Source organism: Takifugu flavidus, chromosome 7, assembly GCF_003711565.1.
Source record: "Takifugu flavidus isolate HTHZ2018 chromosome 7, ASM371156v2, whole genome shotgun sequence".
In the NCBI taxonomy this organism is placed as follows: domain Eukaryota; kingdom Metazoa; phylum Chordata; class Actinopteri; order Tetraodontiformes; family Tetraodontidae; genus Takifugu; species Takifugu flavidus.
This window is the reverse complement of record NC_079526.1, coordinates 13,034,533-13,056,599: the sequence shown is the minus strand read 5'-3', so window position 1 is coordinate 13,056,599 and position 22,067 is coordinate 13,034,533. Positions and strand designations below refer to the sequence as shown.

Below are 22,067 nucleotides of genomic sequence, written 5' to 3'. Positions count from 1 at the left end.
AGATCTCTAAGGCAGCAGACGGTCACTCGTGCAGGTTTCCAGCTCATCCACATGATCTAGAGATCTACAAATCAACATCCGTGGGACCATTGCTCACATATCAAAATGTGATTAGGATCGTGCCACTATGACGGGTGCTCTAGAATTACTGTCAGGCTGAGTGGATGAGACGAGGGGTGTCCTTGCAGGTGTAGCAGTTTGACCTTTGACTTTCAGCGGGTGACAAATCAAAGGTCGGTGTGCGCGTGAGAGGAGCGAGGCTTCCGAGCGCATCTCCACCGCGGCACAGGACAGCGCCCCCGGGAGAATGGTAGACAACGCACGCAAAGGTAATGCGTTCTGCAGGATTCTTGCCCCCGTTTCTTGTGGTCCAGGTGATTCTCTAGACGTGTTTCCTCTTCTCTGCTTCCTTAAAACACCACTAAACTAGCGAGTAAACAGAGAGAGATAAGACAGAAGAGAGCATCGTGCGCGTCCGTGTGCCGGGGTTACATAATTTGAAGCTACCTTCCATAGCCTCCCACCCCACTATCCCCGGCAGGTTTATTTAAGCACGAATTCAATTAAAATCGCAAAATGATAAACCGCCGTGCGTGTCTCCAAGCACGCTTGAACGCGCGCAGGATGATCGAGGATGACATCATTGGGTCATTTTTGTTCCGAGCTTTCGATTGACATGGAAATTTGAGAGATATTCTGCTGCTGTTTGTTTATTCTGTGAACGGTTTGTTAGAATGGACAGATTTAATTCACCTTGGCAGCTTTTTATTTTAAAAAATGGCGCACAGAATATTTACTGTAGCCCCGTTGAGATACATGCTAGTTATCATTGTGCCGATCATCGGTATCATCAGAATCGCCATCGTCATCATCCATAGCCTTCACTGTCAACAGCGACGGTGACGTCAGCACACACGTGACATCACACGAGTCCTGCGTGAAACAGTGCTTCCAAGGACGCGTCCACGGTGTCAACCATGAAAACGTGCACGTTTGACCCGACCTGTTTATTTGTTTTTATTGGTCTGCATAAATAAAACATTTTGGTATTTATCATGCACACGCATTATAAATGCAGGGCAATTAAAATGGCTGGACTTTATATGCATGCTGAACACCCAACTTAGAGTTATTATGGACAGCGCTGTTTTATTTTATTACTAGGGATGTTTGCGGTTTGTTTGATTGCCAAGGGAAGTGTCCCAACCAGAACTCCTGGCTTAATTTCAAAATAGAAATCTGTTTCAAAGTGAAAATAATGTCAGATCCTATTAATCTTCTGTCTGCTGCTGCAGAAGTGGGCGTGGACAGGGCTGACATGTTTGACAGTCATATTTCTCATCTTTTCATCTCCTTGTCTATTTTTGTCATCTTAAATCCAAAGTCACACCTTACTCTGTGATGTTGTAGCTAATTTGCACCAACGGTCTCACAAATCCACAAAGGACTTGGAAACCCCTTCACAGAACTCATCAAGTTATGCTAGTGTAGCAGCGAGCATGAACGATCATATTACGTGATGTCACACATTCAAGTCATTTGAGCTGCAGCTGATCCAGCACATTCCTGGATTCTGCTTCAACCATTATGAGGATAATTATTAACCCTCAGTCTTGGGACGAGTGAAGCTTGATTGGTCGTTTCCCTTCTGTTGACTAACAGCTTCCTTCATATGTCACAATCTCCCACATCCCACTGAGACCAAACTGAACTAAACCTCTTAGATCTGCTAAATTTAATGGTCTGACATTGGGAATATTACACAAACTATTCACCATGAATAGTTGCTGGAATTGGAAAGTATTTTATTATAAATAATTTTAGAACTGGAACCACAAACTATCGGGAGATGTGGCACATCTGTTGAAGTGCATCTGGGTCATGAACGCATCTTTTATCCCATTGTTCTGTTCAAATCACAATAACTGTGTCAGAGCTACAGTTAGAGGTTTTTTTGTTGATGGGCGGCTTCCCATATTTGTCATAATCTCCCAATGAGGTTAAACTGAACTAAATGTGGATTTTAAATTCTTGACAGACATTTCAGGGTTCAGGGATGGATCTCCTGAAGTTAGGCCAAGAAATCTTGTCTGCCCTCTAGTGGTGGACGCCAGAATAGGTCATAACCCCCTCACCATTCTTTCAGTTTAAAAATATACTGCAAATAATCATGTCAGGGTTAGAATTCCGTAGAGCACCTTGTTTCTTCAGTACAAACAGCAGTGAGCAAATGAATGTAATCATAACATTTTAAATTAATATTTTAAACTATAGATTGACAAATGATGCCCAGTATAGAGTTGCAAGAATGAGCTTAAAAAGAGAGAGAAAAAAAACTATTTGCATGAATGCATCTGCTACTGTTATATCTGCTACTGCTGTTGAAATGTCCTTCCTGCACCTTTTGTCCCACTCGGAAGGCTTTTGAAGCGTAAATATTGGCAGGCCTGTTTAGGAGCCAGAGGACAGGAAGCTCTGTTTCCACAATAAAGGGGTAGCACTCTGCATCCGGTTATGTGGGATCGATGCACCTCCCGTTGGGACATTCCATTCCTGCTGTGCTTTGAGCTTTGGTTTCCCCCTCTAAAAGAGTTTCCCAGGCTCGTGTCCTCTTTTCGGCACCATGCTGAAGTTCCGTTGCCAGGGTACAAGAGCAAAGAAAGAAGCATGGCATCATTTTGTGCTGCATGGGTCCAGGTCATTACCCAAAGATTAGAGCCAAATAAAAAATCTGGATCTGAAATAAAGTGTTGGATTATCAAGATGATGTCAGGGGATGTCAAGTCCTCTTATTTAAATTCTCATAATGAATAAATTCATAATGTGCCCTAAATTAGTGTGTGGAAAAGGGTCAAAAAAGGAGACACTGTCTCTCATCAATTGAGAAAATGTAATCCCGGAAGGAAGGATGCGGAGAGATAAATGATCTTTTCTTATTCGCTGGAATCGTACAAAATTATAAAAAGCAAAATGAAATTTTCTGTTCCATTCAAGCGGAAACTACTCGCGGATATTGTGAACTGGCGCTTTAACGCTCATGTAAAGAGGTGTTCTTGGTCCTACAAGAGGATTGTGGGATTTCTCGGTGCAGCAGCAGCGACAGCAGAGGCGTCGATCGTGTCTGCTGAGAAAGGGAGAGAGAGGAAGAGAGTGAGAGAGAAAGAGAGAGAGGACGGGGGAGACCAGCTGTCCTCTCCTCCACAGACATGCGGTGCAGCAGCGGCGACGGCTGCGCGGCGTAGCCCGGCGACTGCACACGCGTTTGGGACGTGTTTTGTCTCTGATCCCTTGTGCGGGTATGAGCTTGCTGGGGGCCTACAAGAAAAAGAGCACTTACGATGGCTACGAATGTTTGCAGCTGGTCGATAGCGGCGGAGATAGCTTCGGTGTCGGCAGAGGGAGCAGCAGCGGCAACGGCACACTCGCAGGCTCCATCGCGGCCACACTCGGACAGAAGGCAGGCCCGCTGAGAGAGGACAACTACAGCACCATGGACAGCTCAGGTAGGACTCCTTGGACCGTGGACACGGTCTCCTAGTCCTGGTTATCCCCCCACATACGCCCTCAAACTGGACCAATATAGATTAAGACATGGGGTGATGCCATTCTGTGAAATAAACTGCATGTTATATTGTCCTACTTCATAAAGTAAAGCATACTAACGCTCCTTAAACCTGTGCATGTAAATATAGTATGTGAAGGGTAATAAACGTCACTAATATAATCCCTGGATTATTGCTTTAGTCAGTCTAAATCCTGCTTCAGTTTGAGACAGAAGAAACAGAAAATAATGCTTAGTTTCAACTAACTGGTCATTCATTATGGATTATGAACCAGATTTGACTGATAAAATGCCTTTTTATTTCTTCGTCAATACTCTGAGGAGAATTCCTCAAAACCATTCAGTCCTAATCAGTCATTGGTCATTACCGTCGTTGGTTAAAGGGCTCCGTTTTAGAAAAGTTTCATCCACGAAGGCAAACAGTAGCTGCAGTCTGTGACTTCCTCTTTAATCAGAAATGTGCAATACAGTTGCTATAACAACTATTGCCGTTACATCAGAAAATAGCAAAGGTGAATATTTAAAGCGACTGTGGAATCTATAGTCTTTTCAGGAACATTGTCTTCGCCTCGCTGCAGTGTGGAAGCAGCTAACCTCTGGAGATAAACTGGTGAGGAACAAAAGGATCCTGGATGGGTCATTGAGGAAAGGGGATTGGGACTGATGATGCAAAGATGGGGGGGGGATGGGCTGCAGTATCAGATGTCTGGTGTGTCTGGCATGGTGGGAGTGCTGGTGTTTACTGTCTTTGTGTCTCTGCATCATCTGCCTGGGGAAAGGGACCTGCAGCTCAGACCCACGACACGGAACCTCCGAGGAGGTCATGTGACAGCTGACGTTTGTTAGCAAAAAACCTCAAGTTATGCACAGATTTTAATGAAATGTTGAAATTGGACCAAGGAAAAGCTGATTAAATTGGCGATGTTCTGAGGGAGTTTGACCTTTGATCTTCCAAAGATCAAAGCCAATGGGCTTTTGATCATAGAGCAGCCTTCAGCCTTGTATTAGTACTGCTGACTGTCACGATATCTGGGGAAATGACCTCCTTGGCAGATGCCTTCACTCTCCAAATACATTTTCTAGTTTCCTCTGCTGTTGGTCACCTGATGGAGCACATGCCAGAGCCTCCTCTGGTCTCTCTCTGTCTCAGTATCTCAGCCTGCGCTCCTACATGCACCTGTTCACAGGCACAGACAATCTCAGACCTAGAGTTAGATGTTGGCTTCACAGTAACCTGCACAGAAACCTTGTGTACGACATGGGAATGGGTAATTGATCAATAGATCATTTTTATTGACGAGCAGATGTTTTGAATATTGTCTATTTGCCTGGCTGACTGGCATTAATAAAAGATCTGAGAACAGGCAAGAAACTCAAATAAACACAAAATGTGGGCTTGAAATTTAGTGAATATTTCTTTATTCTCTTATATCTCGTAGTACTTCCTGGAAAGTTCACCTCGGATGCTGATCTGTCTAAATCATTAGTTTAACGTTCAGGGTCTGTAAGCATGAGTTTAACCTCACAATCATACAACCACTAACATCAGCATTTATTCAGTCTCTGTAACAATCTTAAATAAACCATAGCATGAGAATAAAGGGTTTAAAGAACTGCTCAATAGCGTTCAAATATCATTCCCTTCCAAGCTTCCAGGTAATCTTTGAGAAAAATAAGCTAAATATGGACCAAACCATTCAGCGTTGTTATGAAGGCAATCTCACTCTTAACAAATCCCTTTGCTGACTTCAGTTAATTAAACAGATGGTTTCTGTCTTGACTGACACCGCCTTGGAAAGATCAAAGCTTGGAAGTTGGTGAAGAAAGATTAGGAAAGATAATGTGAGGGACATGATGCAGACATGCTCATAAAAGGATGAGAGCAGAAATCTGCACCTTAGGATGTTCACATGGTCTCCCAGAATGACAAAAGCTTCATTTCACTGCTCTCAACACCGATTTCCAGGTATTACAATATGGTGCAGCATATCTGCAAGATCTGTACGTCACTTCCACATCTGACATGTGACACGTGTTATACATCCCCTCCGCCAAGGAGGGACATACAGCCGGCGTTCTTTACTTTCCTTGACCCCTGATCTTCAAAAGATCAAAGGACTCCATCAAATCCGAATACTTTGTTCACAAAGCAACCTGTCATGATATATAACCATGTATCAGCGCACAATATATCTGCTTGTTTTTGTTGGACGTCCTCCATTTAAAAAGCAAAAGAAGCAGGATTAACAGTGTCTACCACTCTGGGATTCTCAGTTGAGTTAGACCTGAAGGAGCTTCTTGGATAAGTGAAACGTCTATGAGAAACTAAAGAGGCTAGTTGGATACAAGACAGACAATATACGGTAACAAACTGAAGGTAGTTTTGGGGGGTCTGGTCTGTGTTCTGAGTATTCTGTTGCTAGCTGAGACTGGTAAGTGTTGAGACCCTTATAGTGCTTCTGCAGTAAAGCTGTGTGACACATACAAGAGTGTCGGTGTGGAGATAAAAACCTGAACAGACAGGCTGGAAATGTCCACCTTTTGTTTGTCTACTGAATGAAGATTGGACTTTCATACAGTTTGTTATATTTCGCTGATTTGTTGTGGGTGTGTGGTGCCCGTCGTGTGTGCGGAGGCTTAGGTTTTTCGGTTTTTAGTTATTTGCCATTAGTTTCTCTTCTCTGTGCCTCAAAGAAGCACTTGAACATTGTCAATAAGGCAATAACTGAGTAGAGTGATATGATCGTTTCTTGTCTCCAGGGTTAGTTCTGCGTGGATATGAGTTTTTGATCCTCTGAGATGCCTCGAGCTGGACGAATGATGAAAAATCCCTTTAATTTTTGAACTTGTGTCAAGTTCTGTAGCTTATGCAGTAGCATAACGTGTATATGCAGACAGAGAGCAAGAGGAGAACGGTTCCCCCATCACCATTGGGATGCTGACTCAGACATGGCATCACGGCTCCAGATGGTGTGCGCTTAATTGTTGCCTGGTTACTCAAACAGGCATCACAAATCGGGCACATTTGGTAATAGAAGATCACATTTGTCCAGTTCATATATTCAGGTTTGTTGAGCAGGTGTGTTGAAGTGTGTGTGCTGTGTTTCCATCCTGATTCTGACTGGCTCAATGTCCTCTGACCACAGACATGGACGCTGGCTACGGAGGAGGGCTGTTCGATATGGTCAAGGGAGGAGCCGGCAAATTCTTCAGCAACTTTAAAGATAACTTGAAGGACACCCTGATGGACACCTCCAACAAGGTTATGAATCAAGTAGCCACGTAAGTATCGCTGGTTTTATTCTGGATGCCGCCAGGAACGCTCCCACAAGCCCATATGTTGTCTTTATTTTCTCTTTTCTTTAAATTCCAGGGAATGTTGAACGTAATGTTGGTCTCCTCAGAAAAGGTCTTACATTCGAGAGGTCTATGTCCATTTTGAGGCCCGTAACGTCAGAATGATCGGCCCCAACTTATAGTGTCCGGGAATGAAAGCTTGAGTAATGTTTAAAAGTATGTTACACTTGCTGATCTCATTTGCCTTGAACGTTGTTCGCGGTGATCGATGGGATTTAAAATGATTCTTTAGGGCAGAGGACAGCGGGGGAGGCAGCAGAGTCTGGCACGGCCGCTCTGTGTTGGTGCACAGGCATCTGCACCGGGCAGCACAAAGGCGCTTTTGTACCACCGGGAGCACACGCACACACATGCAGACACAGTTTCTCTCTCACTATTGACTCAGCAAGTTTGATTGTGACGATTCCTCCCCCGTGTTTTTCCTCCCTTTGGCCAAGAGCCTCGTCTCCCTTAAAGTCGCTCCCTCACTCCGGCTTCCCACTCTCCTCTCATCTATCGCTTCTCTCCTGTGGTTGAATTATTCATGGAGAGTTAAAGTGCCAAATGACCAGTTCTGTGCTGATACAGGAGGCTTCATTTCACCGGGATTCTTTGTGTACTGGTGTGTTGGGTGGATAGAACGCTGTGGAGAATTTACCAAATCTACTTCATTGGATTTGGAAAGTATTTGATTATAATTGTTAGAAAAAGTTATCCCACTGTAACCATTTTGCCTCTCCCCCCTTTATCCAGCCAGTTGGACTCTTCCAGTGTTGTGCAGCAACAGCATTACTATGCATTATAGTGGGTAGTCGAATTAATAATGGTTACTTTAGCCTCTCTGTCCCATTATAATCAGCTTCTCTCGCCCAGTGTGGGGAAGACTGCTGCATAGTTTGTACTGTAATCCTGGGATGCGGTATTTTATTTTATGGAAAGAATATCTTTTTTCAGAATGCTAAAGTCATATTTTTGTTTTCACACAGTGCCAGACTAACAGGCTGCAAAATCAAACCCATTAAAAGTGCATATAAAGTAGTTTGCAGCACTTTGGGCAACTTCTGGGATAGTTTAAAAGAATTTTAATGTGACTGTTAGAAGCTGTTAGAAACAGCAGACACTGAAGACTTGAATAGAGATGCTCCTGAGCTGTAAGGCAAACCGCTGTGAGGAACACCAGGCAGCCTTTAAACACTTCCAGCTTCACTTGATTGGTATCTGCTGAATTATAAAGAGCAGCTTGGAGTCACGTTTTTGTGGGAAAAACAGTGTGTGTGCTGCTCTGTCTCTGGTGGTGTTGGCTTGTTAGAGGCCAAACAACCCTGGTTTAGACTTACTGTCCCACTTCTTGTCCAGCATCCCCCAGTCATGCTGCTCTGCTGAACGCCTCTGACTTTGTCTGCATGTTCTGTCTTTGCACTCCTCATTCAGGCTCGCTTTGGTTAGTTTTGATTGGATTAGAGACGCAGCAACAGTAAATTCTGGCATTGCTAAGTTAGTAGATCACACTGCAGATGTGGTAGAATGGTTTTAAAGAGCCCAGCAGGATCTAACCCACTTAGACTCTTTGTGTGTGTGTGGAGGAGGATCACAGGAACCTTAGCTAGAGCATGTACTGATATGATCTGCCCTAAAATTGGCTTTCAACCTTTAATTTTTAGTCTCAAACGGGTAAAAACCTGATGAACCATCAGCAGACAACCTGGTGCTGTTTGTGCGTCTGTTCTTTCCGTGCTGCTACGTATCCTCATGCAGAGAGCTAAATATACCTCAAATACCAGCTGGAGACCGCGTTCAATCGGTGCTTTAACTGAAATCTGTTGTGAAGATGCATGTGCATGTCAAGTGGCAGAAGATTCAAAACCGCTTATTTTACATCATCCCTGTGTTCATTTTTCCTATTTTAATAATAATAATAAACAGAAATTCTCTGCCAGAATCTCCTCTCTCCTCCTCTAGTTCAACTCTAATTTAGACAACAGCATTTAATGTGACCAGCCTGCCTTTTCTATTATTGTCTTATAGTATGATCAGAATTCAGTTCCAGTCATGAGATTTGTCAGTGACGTCTCACTGATGTCCTTCTTGGGGGTGGGCCTCTACTTTTTAAATCTGACCTGCTTCTGCCTATAATAGACAAAGTGCTATTTTGGGAATGAAGCAACCCCAGATTTAGAGGTCACGTGGACCAGATCTTCCCAAACACTGGACAAATTCACCTAACCCTAGTCAACAATTTGTCTTTCTTCAGTTTTAGTGGAGGCTTGTATGTGTGTATGTTTTATGTGTAATACTGAATACTAACTACGCCTCAGGACACATTTAACCTCCTGTTACTCTAAAGTAGACTAGTTGAGTAGCACAGCATTACATAACCGGGTCTACAGTTCCATCAGGGCCATATGGCGCTCCTCCGTGAGCACGCAGAGAAGCCCCAGATCAGCCCTGCTCCAGGGATTTTCTCAGTCGCAACAGCTCGACTCAATCGGATGCACATTAGCCTGCTAAAGTGTTTCGCGTGATACTTAAAGCAGGTTGCCAGGCTGTCATACTGTCGGGTGAAAGCTTTAGATTTAAGATCCGTCCATGAAGTTGTATTTTAGGAGAGTGTCCTTCACCAGGAAGGATTGCATGTATGGTATTTGCAGTACACATGTTTCATTCATGGTTTGATATCACATAAAGTAATTGCCTGGTTTGTCTTAATACAAGAACCTGAAAAGCAACATGTTGATCGACCTTTGGCTATCTGGTTCTTTGTTACAGGTACACTAAAGGGGAGCTGGACATTGCCTACATCACATCACGGATCATAGGTAACCATGCCTGGAAGTGGATATATTTTAGCCTGTTTAGGTGTGATCTAGTCCAAAATATCTGAAAGTGTTTTTTACAGGCAACATTTGTCTGTATCGACCAAAACAAGCATCAGACTCTGAAAGCTGGAAACACAATGAAACCCCTCATTTAGCAGCTGAATTTGCTTTTCCCAGTGATGACCTACCCAGCGGAGTCAGTGCAGATCGGTTACCAGAACCACGTGGAGGATGTTCGCTCCTTCCTCGACAGTCGGCACGCTGACCACTACACCGTCTTCAACCTATCACAGCGCAACTACCGCGGCGCCAAGTTCTCCAACAGGGTGAGTTCTCTTCAGCCCCCTGAGGCCACAGATGGAGCCACTACTGGACGATGACTTCATTCCAAGGAGGGAGTGAAAAACTGAGGAGTGGCTGCAGATGCGGATAAAGCATCTGACAACAGATGATAGATATTTTAGTTTCATTCTTCCTTCTTCACCATATGAAGATGAATAGGCTAAATACTAATGTCCAACATTGTAGAGTCAGAGCGCTTTTTATTTAGATTATAAGTTTGCTTCTGTCTTTGAGAGACTTTGGGAGATAGATAAAGCAACATTTTATGCCAACTCTGTCACACCAGCTGCAGCTAATCTGCTTAATCCAATCATCCCATCTGAATTGCAACTCAGCCATAAGAATTAATTTGGATGAGGACTCATCGGGGCTCTCTGTTGGTGAAACACTGACACCCTTTGGTTTCACTTACTATGTGCATGGTGGGCCTCGTTCCGCTTGTGTGAAAATGCAGATTATTCTTCATGGCAACACTTTTGTTGCCCTGGTGCTGTGTTGTTCCGAAGCTCCATCGTTTCTCTGCCTCTTTTCTTCTGCCTTAACTGTCCTTTCCGCCCTCTGTCGTGCCGTTTTTCCTCACTTTTCCGTTTTCCCTTTTTTCATGTCCCAGGTGTCAGAATGCAACTGGCCTTCTCGTCAGGCTCCCAGCCTTCACAACCTGTTTGCTGTGTGTAAGAACATGCACAACTGGCTCAAACAGAATCCCAAAAACGTCTGCGTCATCACCTGCTCAGTAAGAGAAAACACTCATACAAAATTCAGCTTGGTTAATAGCAATGGTGTCATAAAACTGTAGCTAATTTGTTAAAAATGCTTGACTTGATCAAAGTTGGTCAGAGCCGTGCACATACATGTGTTGGTTTTGTTATTGCTAAACTCCTGTGGTCGGCCTGGGACTTGGCGAGTTATCTTCTTACATAACTTTCAGGAAACTTATTTTCTTCTAAATATAGTTTTCTCTTAAAACACTGAATGAATTCTATTACTATAAATGCATTCATCATTTTCTTTGTCTTGGGTGTTTAGGACAGCCGAGCTCCTTCGGGTGTTTTGGTTTGTGCCATGTTTTGCTTCTGCCACCTCTTCAACAACCCCATCCCGGCCATGCAGCTGCTCAGTGCAAAGAGACCAGGCTCTGGGCTCTGGCCCTCACACCGCAGGTACGTATGGCAGCGTTGGTTCTTGTGAGACATACAAACACCATCAACGGTAGTAAGATGTTTAGCCCTTCTGTATTTGGCTTCAGTAATTTAATAGTCCTTCTGCTCTAAGTACAAAATTTAGCCAAACTCAGTCTTATAAGAAGTTGAGGATGTTTGATAGCCATGAGAGGAAAGATGCGTTTTTAAATGCAGAGTAATAGAGTAAAAGATCAGGAGTGTATGTGAAGTGACACAACAGCAGTGCTTTCCTTCTACCTGTGCAGGTACATAGGCTATGTGTGTAGCATGGTGTCAGAGAAGCCCAGTTTACCCCATTCCAAGCCCTTGGTGATCAAAGCCCTCACCATGAGTCCCATCCCCTGCTTCAATAAGCAGCGCAGCGGCTGTCGTCCGTTCTGCGACATCCTCATCGGCGAGACAAAGATCTTCACCACCGCACAGGAGTACGAGAGGATGAGGTGGGCTGGTTAAAGTGTGGACACTGAAGCAGATTTGGCCACATCCCATCAGCTAAATCAACTGAATGTTCTCCAGAGAACACCGGATCCAGGAGGGTAAGGTGGTTTTCCCTCTGGGCGTGAGCGTGCAAGGAGACGTCGCTGTTTCTGTTTACCACATGAGGTCGACCATTGGAGGGCGCCTCCAGGCCAAGGTAAAGTTTGTGTGATTTATTCTGTGGGTGGGGGGGTTGTGGTACCGGGTGTTCTAGCATCCAGCATCCCTCTGAACTTATCCTACACATCTATCTCTATGTCTTCCATTCACTATTAACCTTTATCCAGTAAACAAGAGGTCAACAAGAGGTTTGCAGACTATACTAATAAAGCATCATACAAGCAAGTCATCATGATATCATTGATAAAATACTGTAAAAATGACAATTAGGCAACAGATTCTTGCAATTACTCTTTAAAAATAAATAAAATCCTAGTCCAAAACCTACAGTCGAAGTTCCTGGAATAAGATCCAGTCTGATATTCATTATGTTCTGGGTAGATTCCTCCTTTCAGCTTTGTGGAAAACACATTTTGGCACAATTTTTCATATCATTTTGTGAAACACGTTTCCTTATTCTGTGCTTATATTGTAGCTTTCATTTGTTATGCTTTTAGGTGACCAACACACAGATTTTCCAGATCCAGTTCCACACTGGTTTCATTGCCCCTGGTACCACCATGTTAAAGTTCAACCAGTAAGTTAATCTCTTATGTGAAGGCAGCCTCAAAATGCAGATTTTCCCATCATATATTTATAATCTTTCCCCTCAGGCCAGAGCTGGATGCTTGCGACTCTCCTGATAAATATCCTCAGCTTTTCCATGTGATACTGGATGTGGAGGTGGAGGGGGTGGACAAACAGAAAGACCTGACGCCACCTTGGGAGCAGTTCCCTTGCAAAGATCTCAGTCCCACCGTGCTGTTTTCCTGCCATAAAGAACATCAAGACGCTCTGGCTATTGCTGGTACAGTGTTTATTAATATCTTGGAGATTGATAAATCTGGGTTTGATTGATTAATTGATTGATTGAGAAACTGGTTTGATTCACACCATTATCACATAAGGTTGAATCCTTGATAGACCATCAGCATGTGTGCAATCTGCCTTAATTTGTCCAATCCAAGTCTTGAATTCAAAGGTTTTTTACTGCTTTTGAACCAAAGATGGTAGATTGAGGAACAGGATGTCTCACTACAAATGGAAAATCAAAGGATCCCTCATTATTTGATACAAGTGTTCCTACTGTTACTTTTCAAATTAGTAAGAAAAATGGGTGCATTTAGTTATTGAAGTATGAAGATTATTACCTTTTATGTATCATATTCACCTATTATTTTATTAATTTCATGTGTCATTTCTGTGCATTGTCATTAATATGCTATAGTTTTGTTGATGGAATTTCAAAACCAAGTTTAGCAAACAGATATACAATTAAATCATGAAGTCATTTTCGCTTATATATAGTAGATCTGGTGGATGGTACACTGTTGTGTGCAGGATATAAACACCTTTACGGGCGTTTTCATTCATGTGAAAACCACTAATGAACTCTCATTTTTGTCCCTGCAAGATGAGATGGAAGGATTGGACTTGGAGGGTAAGAGAGTAGAGGACGCCACAGACCCATGAGAGAAGCTGTTCAGTGCAGTGACAGTAGTCCAGAGGGGGTTTGCTTCAATTCAATCATCAAAATCACTGTCTGTAATTGGAAATTCCCTTCAATTCATGGATGATTTAACTGAAAGAAACCCCCATCATGCCCGACGTTATTTCAGTTTGGTAGATTGTAGAATTTTCCAATAAGTAGACATGTTTTAGAATAGTTAAAACATAAAAAAACCCAATGATTACTAAATTTAAATATTGCTCCAGGTTAATAGCAGCAGAGGTCTGTAGTCATAAATGTGCTCCCTGTTCCTTCTTTAAATGTGCTTCTTCTTTTCTCTGTGCATTGAATTTTTTGCAATAAATAGTCACTCAAAATAATTCTAAACTGCAGCACAGAGTACAGGTAGCAGAGAGCGCCGTAACAGGGGACACTAGTCTGTGCTTTCTGTAGCTTATCTGTAGCTCATTTTTATTTAATTCTCATATTTTGCTTTTCTGCACCATCTCCAGCTCAGTTGCCTTTTCTCTTCTTCTATTTCTATCTCTGCAGAGCCAAGCCGGCCACACGGAGGTCATGATGGACACCGTGAAGAGAGCGAGCCCTCCGACGATGAGATGCTCTCCCTGTCACATCAGCGGACCAATGCCGGCACAGCCCCCCAAAAACCCGACCCACCCACTGCAAAGCCAGCAGCACAGGAACCTCCGGAGGAAGTGGACCTTCTTGGCCTCGATGGGGGTGGAGTTAGCTGCCCGTGTCCTTCATCTCAACCGCCTGCAGCCACAACCACTGACCTCCTTGGGGACTTGTTTGGAGGGCCACCCCAGCCCACCAGTGGGGCGTCGTCTGCCCAGTCCACGCCACATAAAGTCGCCCCAAACACCGCCTCACCCTGCCCATCTCCTGCACCACCAGGTGAGACACATTACAAACTCTGTAATTGTATTTGTTTTAATGATACCTGTATAACTTGTAATTATTTCCACCACAACAATAAAATGCTGGTAAATGATCCTGAAATGTCCGTTTTCCTCAGCCTTTGATCCTTTTGGGGCAGGGCCCATGCCCAAGCCTCAGGACGTGATGGGTTCTTTCCTCGGAGCAGGTAACGTGGTGCAGACAGACCCCTTCCTGCATGCTGCTCGCTCTCCATCCCCCACTCTGCAGCCTGCAAGCTTCGGTAAGAAGTGACCCTCTGGCTCTGCTTCACACATGCACATTTTGGAGGCAGTGGGCCCAGCATCGGGGTAAGGCACGTTGACGCATGCGAGTCAGCTGCCGAGCATTAGCCTAGAAATGCACATTTGATCATGCATCGAATCTTTCTGCTCAGCTTACCCACACAAAGGTTTTCCTGTATAGATTCCTTCACTGTTGTCTATTTTGCGCATGAAGTGTTTGGCCTGTTGTATGATGAGTGTTTGCAGTTTGTCTAATTTGCGGGATTCCACCTCCAGTGCAAATGCTGTCATTAATTTAAACGGGATTTGCTGTTTTTAAGTGTTCATCGCTGTTGTGCGGAAGGCTTTGTTAAAGCAGATCCATATCAAGACTATAAAATGTCCCAGCCTTTTAAAGCTCATCAGTAAAAGCAGAAAATGCTTTTGCAGCCTATAGTTGATATTCCCTCTCTTTGCTGAACAGGCCGGAGTTCCCCAGTACCCACCACCACCCCCACTGTCAACATTCAACAGCAGAATCCAATGGGAGGATGGGACTGGAACAGACCTGCAACCACGAGCACAGGTGCGAGCTGGCAATGTAACCCACTGTCATGAAATAAGAGTTACCTTCCGGGAGGTCACAGACCTGAATAACAACGCCTGACACTACAACGCCTGACACTAATACTTTATATTTATATTTGTCTGAATGGAGCCTTGTTTCATTTTCCGATTGTTTCCAGGAGCTGGTTTTGGTGTGGGCAGCCGGTCGGCCACGACAAGCCCCACCGGCTCAGTGCACAGCACCCCCACTCACTCCGTCAAACCAAACACGCTGGACCCATTTGCAGACATCGGCAACCTCGGGGGAAGCTTCGGAGGTCAATTTTAAGACACGCACCCACTTCCTTATTCTCACCTCTACGCTCTTAATGAAGATTTTTAATTTTCTTCAGCAGGTTCAGGATTCTCCAGCAAACCCACCACTCCGACTGGGCCCACCCCTTTCATGCCTCCCATGGGCTCCCCATCGCGGCCTCCTGCATCCCCCCAGCATACTGCTGGCTTTCCCTCATGGCAGCCAGGTCCTGGCAGTGGTGGAGGATGGGCACCGCAAGGACAGGGCACTCCTCCCCAGCCAAAACCCAGCCCCAGCCACACCCCCATGTCTCACAATTCCCCCCAGAATCGACCCAACTACAATGTCAGCTTCTCTGCAATGGGAGGGGGCTCACCCAGCACAGGGAACAAAGCACAGGCTGGCATGGGTGAGCAGGAGAGGATGAATCACATTGGATGGCTGTTTCCTTTAGATTGTATCGAAGTTTAGAGAGCCATCAGTAACTACAGCACGAGGGCAGGATGTGAAACTCATTTTGTGTTTTCTTCGCTCTGTAACAGGTTGTAAACCCAAGGCCTCAGATGCCAACTTCGACGACCTGCTGTCTGGTCAGGGTTTTTCAGGAACCAAAGACAAAAAAGGGCCCAGAACTATAGCAGAGATGAGGAAGGAAGAGCTGGCCAAAGAGATGGACCCTGAGAAAATAAAGGCAGGGAACTCTAAACATTTCTCATTTGCAATATGATTAGCGTGTATTATATTGTCGTACGCTGATGTAACATGTAATCTGATTCTATCTTTTTAGTTCATGCATCGGAGCATAACTGTTTTTCTCTTTGGTTCTTCCTCCCTGTTTGTAATGTAGATTCTGGACTGGATCGAGGGGAAGGAGCGTAACATCCGTGCTCTGCTGTCCACCATGCATACTGTCCTGTGGGAGGGAGAGACGCGCTGGAAACCCGTGGGCATGGCTGACCTGGTCACACCAGAACAGGTCAAGAAGGTGTACCGCAAAGCAGTCCTGGTCGTCCACCCTGATAAGGTGAGCAAAATGAAGTCCCCAAATAATTTACAATTATTTACAAGTATAAACTGGCATAGACTCCAGACTTTTACTACAACTTTATTAGCAGCAAAAGTGGGTAACTGCCACCCAGTGTCCAAAATGTGTACTGCACAAAGTGGACGACAAAAAGGAAAAAGAAAATGTGTTGAAAATGTTATGGCAATGCATTTTAATAAACATTTATAAATGCTTAACAGCTGCACAGGAACTTTTTTACACAGGAGAGGAGCAAAGACAGGACAATAATGACAGCAATCAAAACTAAGATCACTGTAAACATGGGATAACCCAGAGATTTTACCATAGAACCCAGCCAGTCTGATAAAGAGCTGCTGTCCTGGTGAACAGATTGCCCGGTCTCAAGGAGGTGAGAGACGATCTCATTGATCGTAGCGTTGTAATCAGGTACAAAGGTGCAACATTCAGAACCGATGACAGCACAAGTTCCTCCCTGGGCTGCTAAAAGAAAATCCAGCGCTGCTCTGTTTTGTAAAGCTAAAAGTCTAACAGAGGCGAGTTCACTCGAGATCAGTGTGAGGGCGCGACTGGTTTCATTCGCTATAACTTCAATTGCGTGTGACAGATCAGCGATTTGGTCCAGTGAAGCCATGACCCCATAGAAAGGAAGAAGGGCTCCCAGGGCGTTCTTGAACGGTGTTTGATGATGGGTCCCAAAGGTGTCCAAAGTTCCTCGCCTCGCCCTTTTGCGAGGAGCTTTCTGTGGCAAGGAGTGAGCCACTCTCATAGCCGGGATGATGTAGGCCAAGCCGCAGCGTCCATTGTAGTTCACGGGAAGATAAGGGTATGCAAGGTTCCCACACACCCAGTACATTCCTACTGGGGAGGAGATGGAGCATTCGGCAGTATGGTGAGCTAGAGCACTAAGCCTCACCTCTCCTGCAGCTTCCACACAGTCCTGAGGTGCCGAGTTCAGAGGATTGAAGTCCATTCTGGTAAAACGCGCGTCTGACCTGAAAGTCCGAAGACAATCAGAGTGTCCGACAAACATCTCGCCGTCGTTCTGGAGACACCATGGGAACGGCTGAGGATTCACAGCTACAGGGACGGGCTTGGGTATCTGGAGGCATCTGTTGCAGTTGGAATGTCCTCCTGAACAATTGAGGGACCTCATTTTGGACAATTTGGAGCACTCTGTGTGAGAGTAAGTCTGAGAGAAGGGAACATGCATCAGGTGGCACGTGTCGCAGTCCGACGCTGGCAGGGCCATGAGAGGCAATCCTTCTCCTGCAGTGCTGGGCATGAGTCCACAGACATAACAGCTGGAGTTTGGGTTTATGTGGCCGGCCACTTGCCACGCCATGTTCAGAAAAAGATTGACGTCGTCTATGCGAACGTCGGGCGCTGTGATGTGGGGACCTCCCACTGTGGACTCCACCAAGACCAGGATTAGTAAATATAGGACCAAAGGCATTTTAGAGAGCCAAGGAGCCACAGAATCTTTGACTGAGATTAAAATAATAAAGAAGCTAGAGGTTGTGTCATTCGAATTTAAGCATCAGTCCAGAAGGAAGTACATTCCTGCGTTAAAGAGAGCGAACAATGTCCAGAAAACAAATTAGGAGGACCTGCAAATCAGTCTTACCCGTGGTTTCTGTCTCCAAACCAGCGTTTTTTTAGTCTACGGTCAGTGGATGCAGACTCTGAGCTCACTGGTGTGCATGTGTGGACAGAAAACCTTCCTTTTACTCATCCCCTTTTATCAGAGCAGGAGCACAAACACACTCCCAGGAGCAGTCAAAGGTCACCCCAGGACCGGTTCAGTCATCTAAACATTATATTGCATTTTATAAGATTGTTTTAAGTGTGTTTTTTTGTTGGCAGGCCACAGGGAAGCCCTACGAACAATACGCCAAGATGATTTTCATGGAACTCAATGATGCCTGGTCAGAATTTGAAAGCCAAGGACAAAAACCACTTTACTGAATATGAGAGAGAGAGAGGAAGTGAGTGAGGGGAGGACGTCGCCGTCATCAGATCAAGTGTGACCCCCACCTTTGATAAGCAGACATCCTCATCACCCTGAAACGTCTGCGTGGAAGGACTACTCAACACTGTTTAACTATCATGGTGCAACTCTATCCTCCTTGTCGTGTGATCTTAGCCCTGAACCATCCCTCTTATCAAAGCAGATGTTGCTGGGGAGTCTGGAAAAACAAACAAATACTTGATTTAAATAAAGAAAAAAAAGCTGCAGTCAAATGACACTGAAGATAAGAGAAAATGTGTCGATGAGTAAAAAGAAGAAACTCTGACACGACTAGCAGGAGGCTGAAAAAGTACAACAAAAGTAGACATTTAATACATCAACAGTGTTTAATTTGATAAATGTGGGTAATGCAAAGAGGTTGTGAAGCCACTTTAAGCTTGTCTACTAATGTGAGCATGTAACCATTGATTGTGAATGATGATTCTGACTGCGAACAGCCTTTTTCTGCAGGCGGTTTTCTGAAGTGAAACCAGGTAAAAGCAATAAGATGAACCGAGTAGGATTGACATGCATTTCTGCTTCACTCTTCTCAACACTCACTCATTCAGCAGAGGAGCTCTGCGAAAGCACAACCCGCCAGCCCGACTCCACGGCTTTAAGAGTGCTCTTTTTTATTTTAAGTGTCTTTTTTTTAAATTGTTTTTTATAAGATCCTGCTGCATTTTACATTGAAACCAACAGCACACATGGGCCAATTTATAAAAGAATGTAGGGTAGAGTTAACCAGGATGGCACTTTTCTCTAAATGCATTTCTGTAAGATGAAATGTGTGAGAATCCCTGTTTGTTCCTGTTTCCCTCTGTTTTTACCTTAATTCTGCTCAGATGCTGCACATATTTCACATCATCATGTATGTGAACTCATTTCATATCAACAGTCGGGTGTAGCAGAACAGAATACGGTGTTTCCCTATGATAGATTTTCGCCTCCAACCTTGTTTGAATCTTCACAGATTTGTGTCATATCCCCAAAATTACATCTGTGAGGAAAAAATTCAAAATGCAGTTGCAAAATGTTTTCTTTCATGGTTTCATGATCGTCCATCTTCCATTTTCCTGTTACCTATGGAGCTCTCAATGCGAGGGCTCTTACTTTTAGTTTAAACTTCTGCTTTCAACAAATGCAAATGGGACAGATAATTGTTTCCTGCACTATACTCTCAGTCTCTCTCCAATCTTAGACCGTTATTTTTTAAATCCCCGTTCACTATGAGCATTTCTTTCCTGTGCTTGCACATCATGATCATTCCCTTGTTGAGGCTTTTTAATTGATGAAGAAATCAAGCATGTGATTACAAAGGAACTGGCCCTGACAGCTCTGATCTAAAGGCTGCTGTTTCCTTTGGTGACTTAACAGACAGGGTGTAGTATACTAGATATGTGTATTTACACTGAGGCCTGACATGTGATTGGACTTTGAGTAGCTCCCTCGCTGACTCAGCCCCCTCTCTGCAGTCACATAGCTATGTTTAAAAGCTAACCTCTATATTGTAGTCAATGGATGTGTGTTGTGTGACGCCGTCGTACGAGTCAGAGTCTGATTTGGATGCAGACGTTATGTATGTATGTATGCTGTAAGTGTTTGCCTGAATGCTGTTCAAGTATTGCTAAACTGTAAAAATTGTTTTCGTGCTCCTTTTGGTTTCTGGTTACCATTTACAGTATGTACATAATGATCATGTGCAGTGCACAAAGAAATAAAGGAGTAAAGAGAAAAGAATGAGATGCATTTAGTATGTGGCTTTATCGTGTTCTTCATTTGGCCACTAGGGGGCAGAAGCGCTCAACTCACGAACTGATATTGAAGAAAACTGACAAATCTCACACGGTTATAGATTATCAATGCATTCTTTAAGGTATTTTAAACAGGTACTGTTGGTGTGTTCTGGTTAGTTAATAGACTAGTTCCTATATAAAAAGGTAAACTGGACCTTACTAGACTTCATCCCTAAGTGATCATTGGCTAATTCTACTTTGATCTGAAGTATTTATTTATTTATTAAAGTAAAATGGATCACATTCTCCACAATCCTGAAGGGACTTTGGGGAGTTGAAAATAACTACATTTAGTGATTCACCATGGAAAAAAAGGTCCCAGCAGCACTTCCTCACTGAGATGCCACGCCATCATACCCAGAATGGAAATTTTAAGTCTTTTGGAAGTGTATGAACATATTTGTGCCAGACATTTAAATTTGCTGCTGCGCTTTAATGAGCTTAAGTTATTTTTAAACCTGTCGAATGACGTGTTTCAATTAGTGGATCCGTTTCTTTTCTGGTGGAAAATTAAACCAACATCCCAGAAGAAAATAAAGAGGATAGTGAAGGAGGTGGATTTCTGCCTCTCCATCACCCTCGTGTGTGTGTGGGTGGTGGTGGTGGTGGTGGGGGGGGTCCTTCCTGAAATAATTTGCTAATTTTAATATTATATAAACATAACTTGAGGAGACCGCTCTGGATTTTTAGAATAACCAATGAATTAACACTCATTTTCAAACATAAATTTAATTCTAAAGTGAAACAAAAGCCATCATCAAACACAATGACTTTAGATTTCAACACAGGCACATATGAGGTAGAATTATGTGAGCTAAACTTCTGTCAGACCTATTTTTCATCTAAAGTAACAGGGAAATATGCATGTGGAAAGCTGTTCCACATGCATATTCAGCTGTGTTCTGTTCCCAAGGCTCCATGTTGCCATGTTGCCCTCCGAGGGATTCCTCCCCGAGGATGAGGAGGTGGTGGGCAGGGGGGGGGGGGGGGGGTTAAAGCGTGTGACTGTGCTGGTCGTGAAAGGAGAAAGTTGAAACAGGAAGTGACATCATATGACAGCAGGGTGTCATCAGGAGCTGGTTGTAATTACTGGATATTTTGGAAAAGCCAGTGGAGGTTTGAGCATCGCGACGCGTGTTTCCCCAGCGAGGAAAGAGCGGCTGTCACGCTGTCAAAGAAGGGTTTGAATCATTTTAAACATGGAGGGGCCTCCCTGCTTCACTCTGTGGCCTCTCTGGCTTCTTTTGTCACATCTTGCATTTGCTTCGTGCTAATTGTGTCTGATGAACCTTGGTGTCTCCTCCATAATTAAAAGAGGGAAGTGATCCATGTCCTCTCCGAGTAGATCAGTGATGATGTTATTTCTTGTCATCCTCTCTCTCTGTATCCATCTACAGGTCTAGCCGCCTTTATAGCTGTATGTTGGCCTGCTGACCTCCGACCCTGCTGACCCACTCTACTCTTATACCAGCAGCTTGTATTATTAATGTATCTCTATGATCTCTGCCTATTCTCTCCTCTACCTGTCCTCCCCCCTCTCCTCTCTCTACCCAGCCAGCCATCAGCAGGAGGGTCCCCCTATATGAGTCTGGTCCTGCTCAAGGTTTCTTCCTGTTAAAGGGGAGTTTTTTCTTGCCACTGTTGCTTGTTGGGGGTCAGGCCCTGGGATTCTGGAAAGCCCCTAGAAACAATTTTGATAAATAAAGATTGATTGATTGATCAGGCTTTATCTTGTTGGATATCTGTTAAGAATCACACAGTTGAACTCGTGATTGAACTGATCATCTCTGGGTGTCGGTAGGGTCCACTTGGCCGCAGAACTTTGTTATCTTCCTGGCAGTTTATAGATAGTGGCCTCCCCCTTTGGCTGCAGCCAGCTGCAATGGAA

At 44.1% G+C, this 22,067-nt stretch overlaps 1 protein-coding gene across 6 annotated transcripts; it reads left to right on the top strand.

Moving 5' to 3' along the window:
• The first annotated feature begins 3 nt into the window (after nt 1-3).
• Nucleotides 4-20,123, top strand: dnajc6 (DnaJ (Hsp40) homolog, subfamily C, member 6). Of its 6 annotated transcripts, XM_057039345.1 has the most exons (19): nt 4-329; nt 3,359-3,503; nt 6,709-6,844; nt 9,665-9,714; nt 9,892-10,040; nt 10,667-10,789; nt 11,083-11,216; nt 11,483-11,677; nt 11,754-11,871; nt 12,332-12,411; nt 12,488-12,681; nt 13,876-14,241; nt 14,363-14,506; nt 14,971-15,072; nt 15,233-15,370; nt 15,446-15,757; nt 15,891-16,039; nt 16,196-16,372; nt 18,239-20,123. In XM_057039345.1, the coding sequence occupies exons 2-19, from the start codon at nt 3,491-3,493 to the stop codon at nt 18,338-18,340; spliced, it is 2,682 nt and encodes an 893-aa protein (XP_056895325.1). In that variant the 5' UTR covers nt 4-329; nt 3,359-3,490; the 3' UTR covers nt 18,341-20,123. The 6 variants fall into 6 exon arrangements, with proteins under 6 accessions (XP_056895325.1, XP_056895323.1, XP_056895320.1 ...); XM_057039343.1 differs by lacking the exon at nt 4-329 and having other exon boundaries at nt 3,082-3,503; nt 14,363-14,431; XM_057039340.1 differs by lacking the exon at nt 4-329 and having other exon boundaries at nt 3,083-3,503.
• The last annotated feature ends 1,944 nt before the right edge of the window (nt 20,124-22,067 follow it).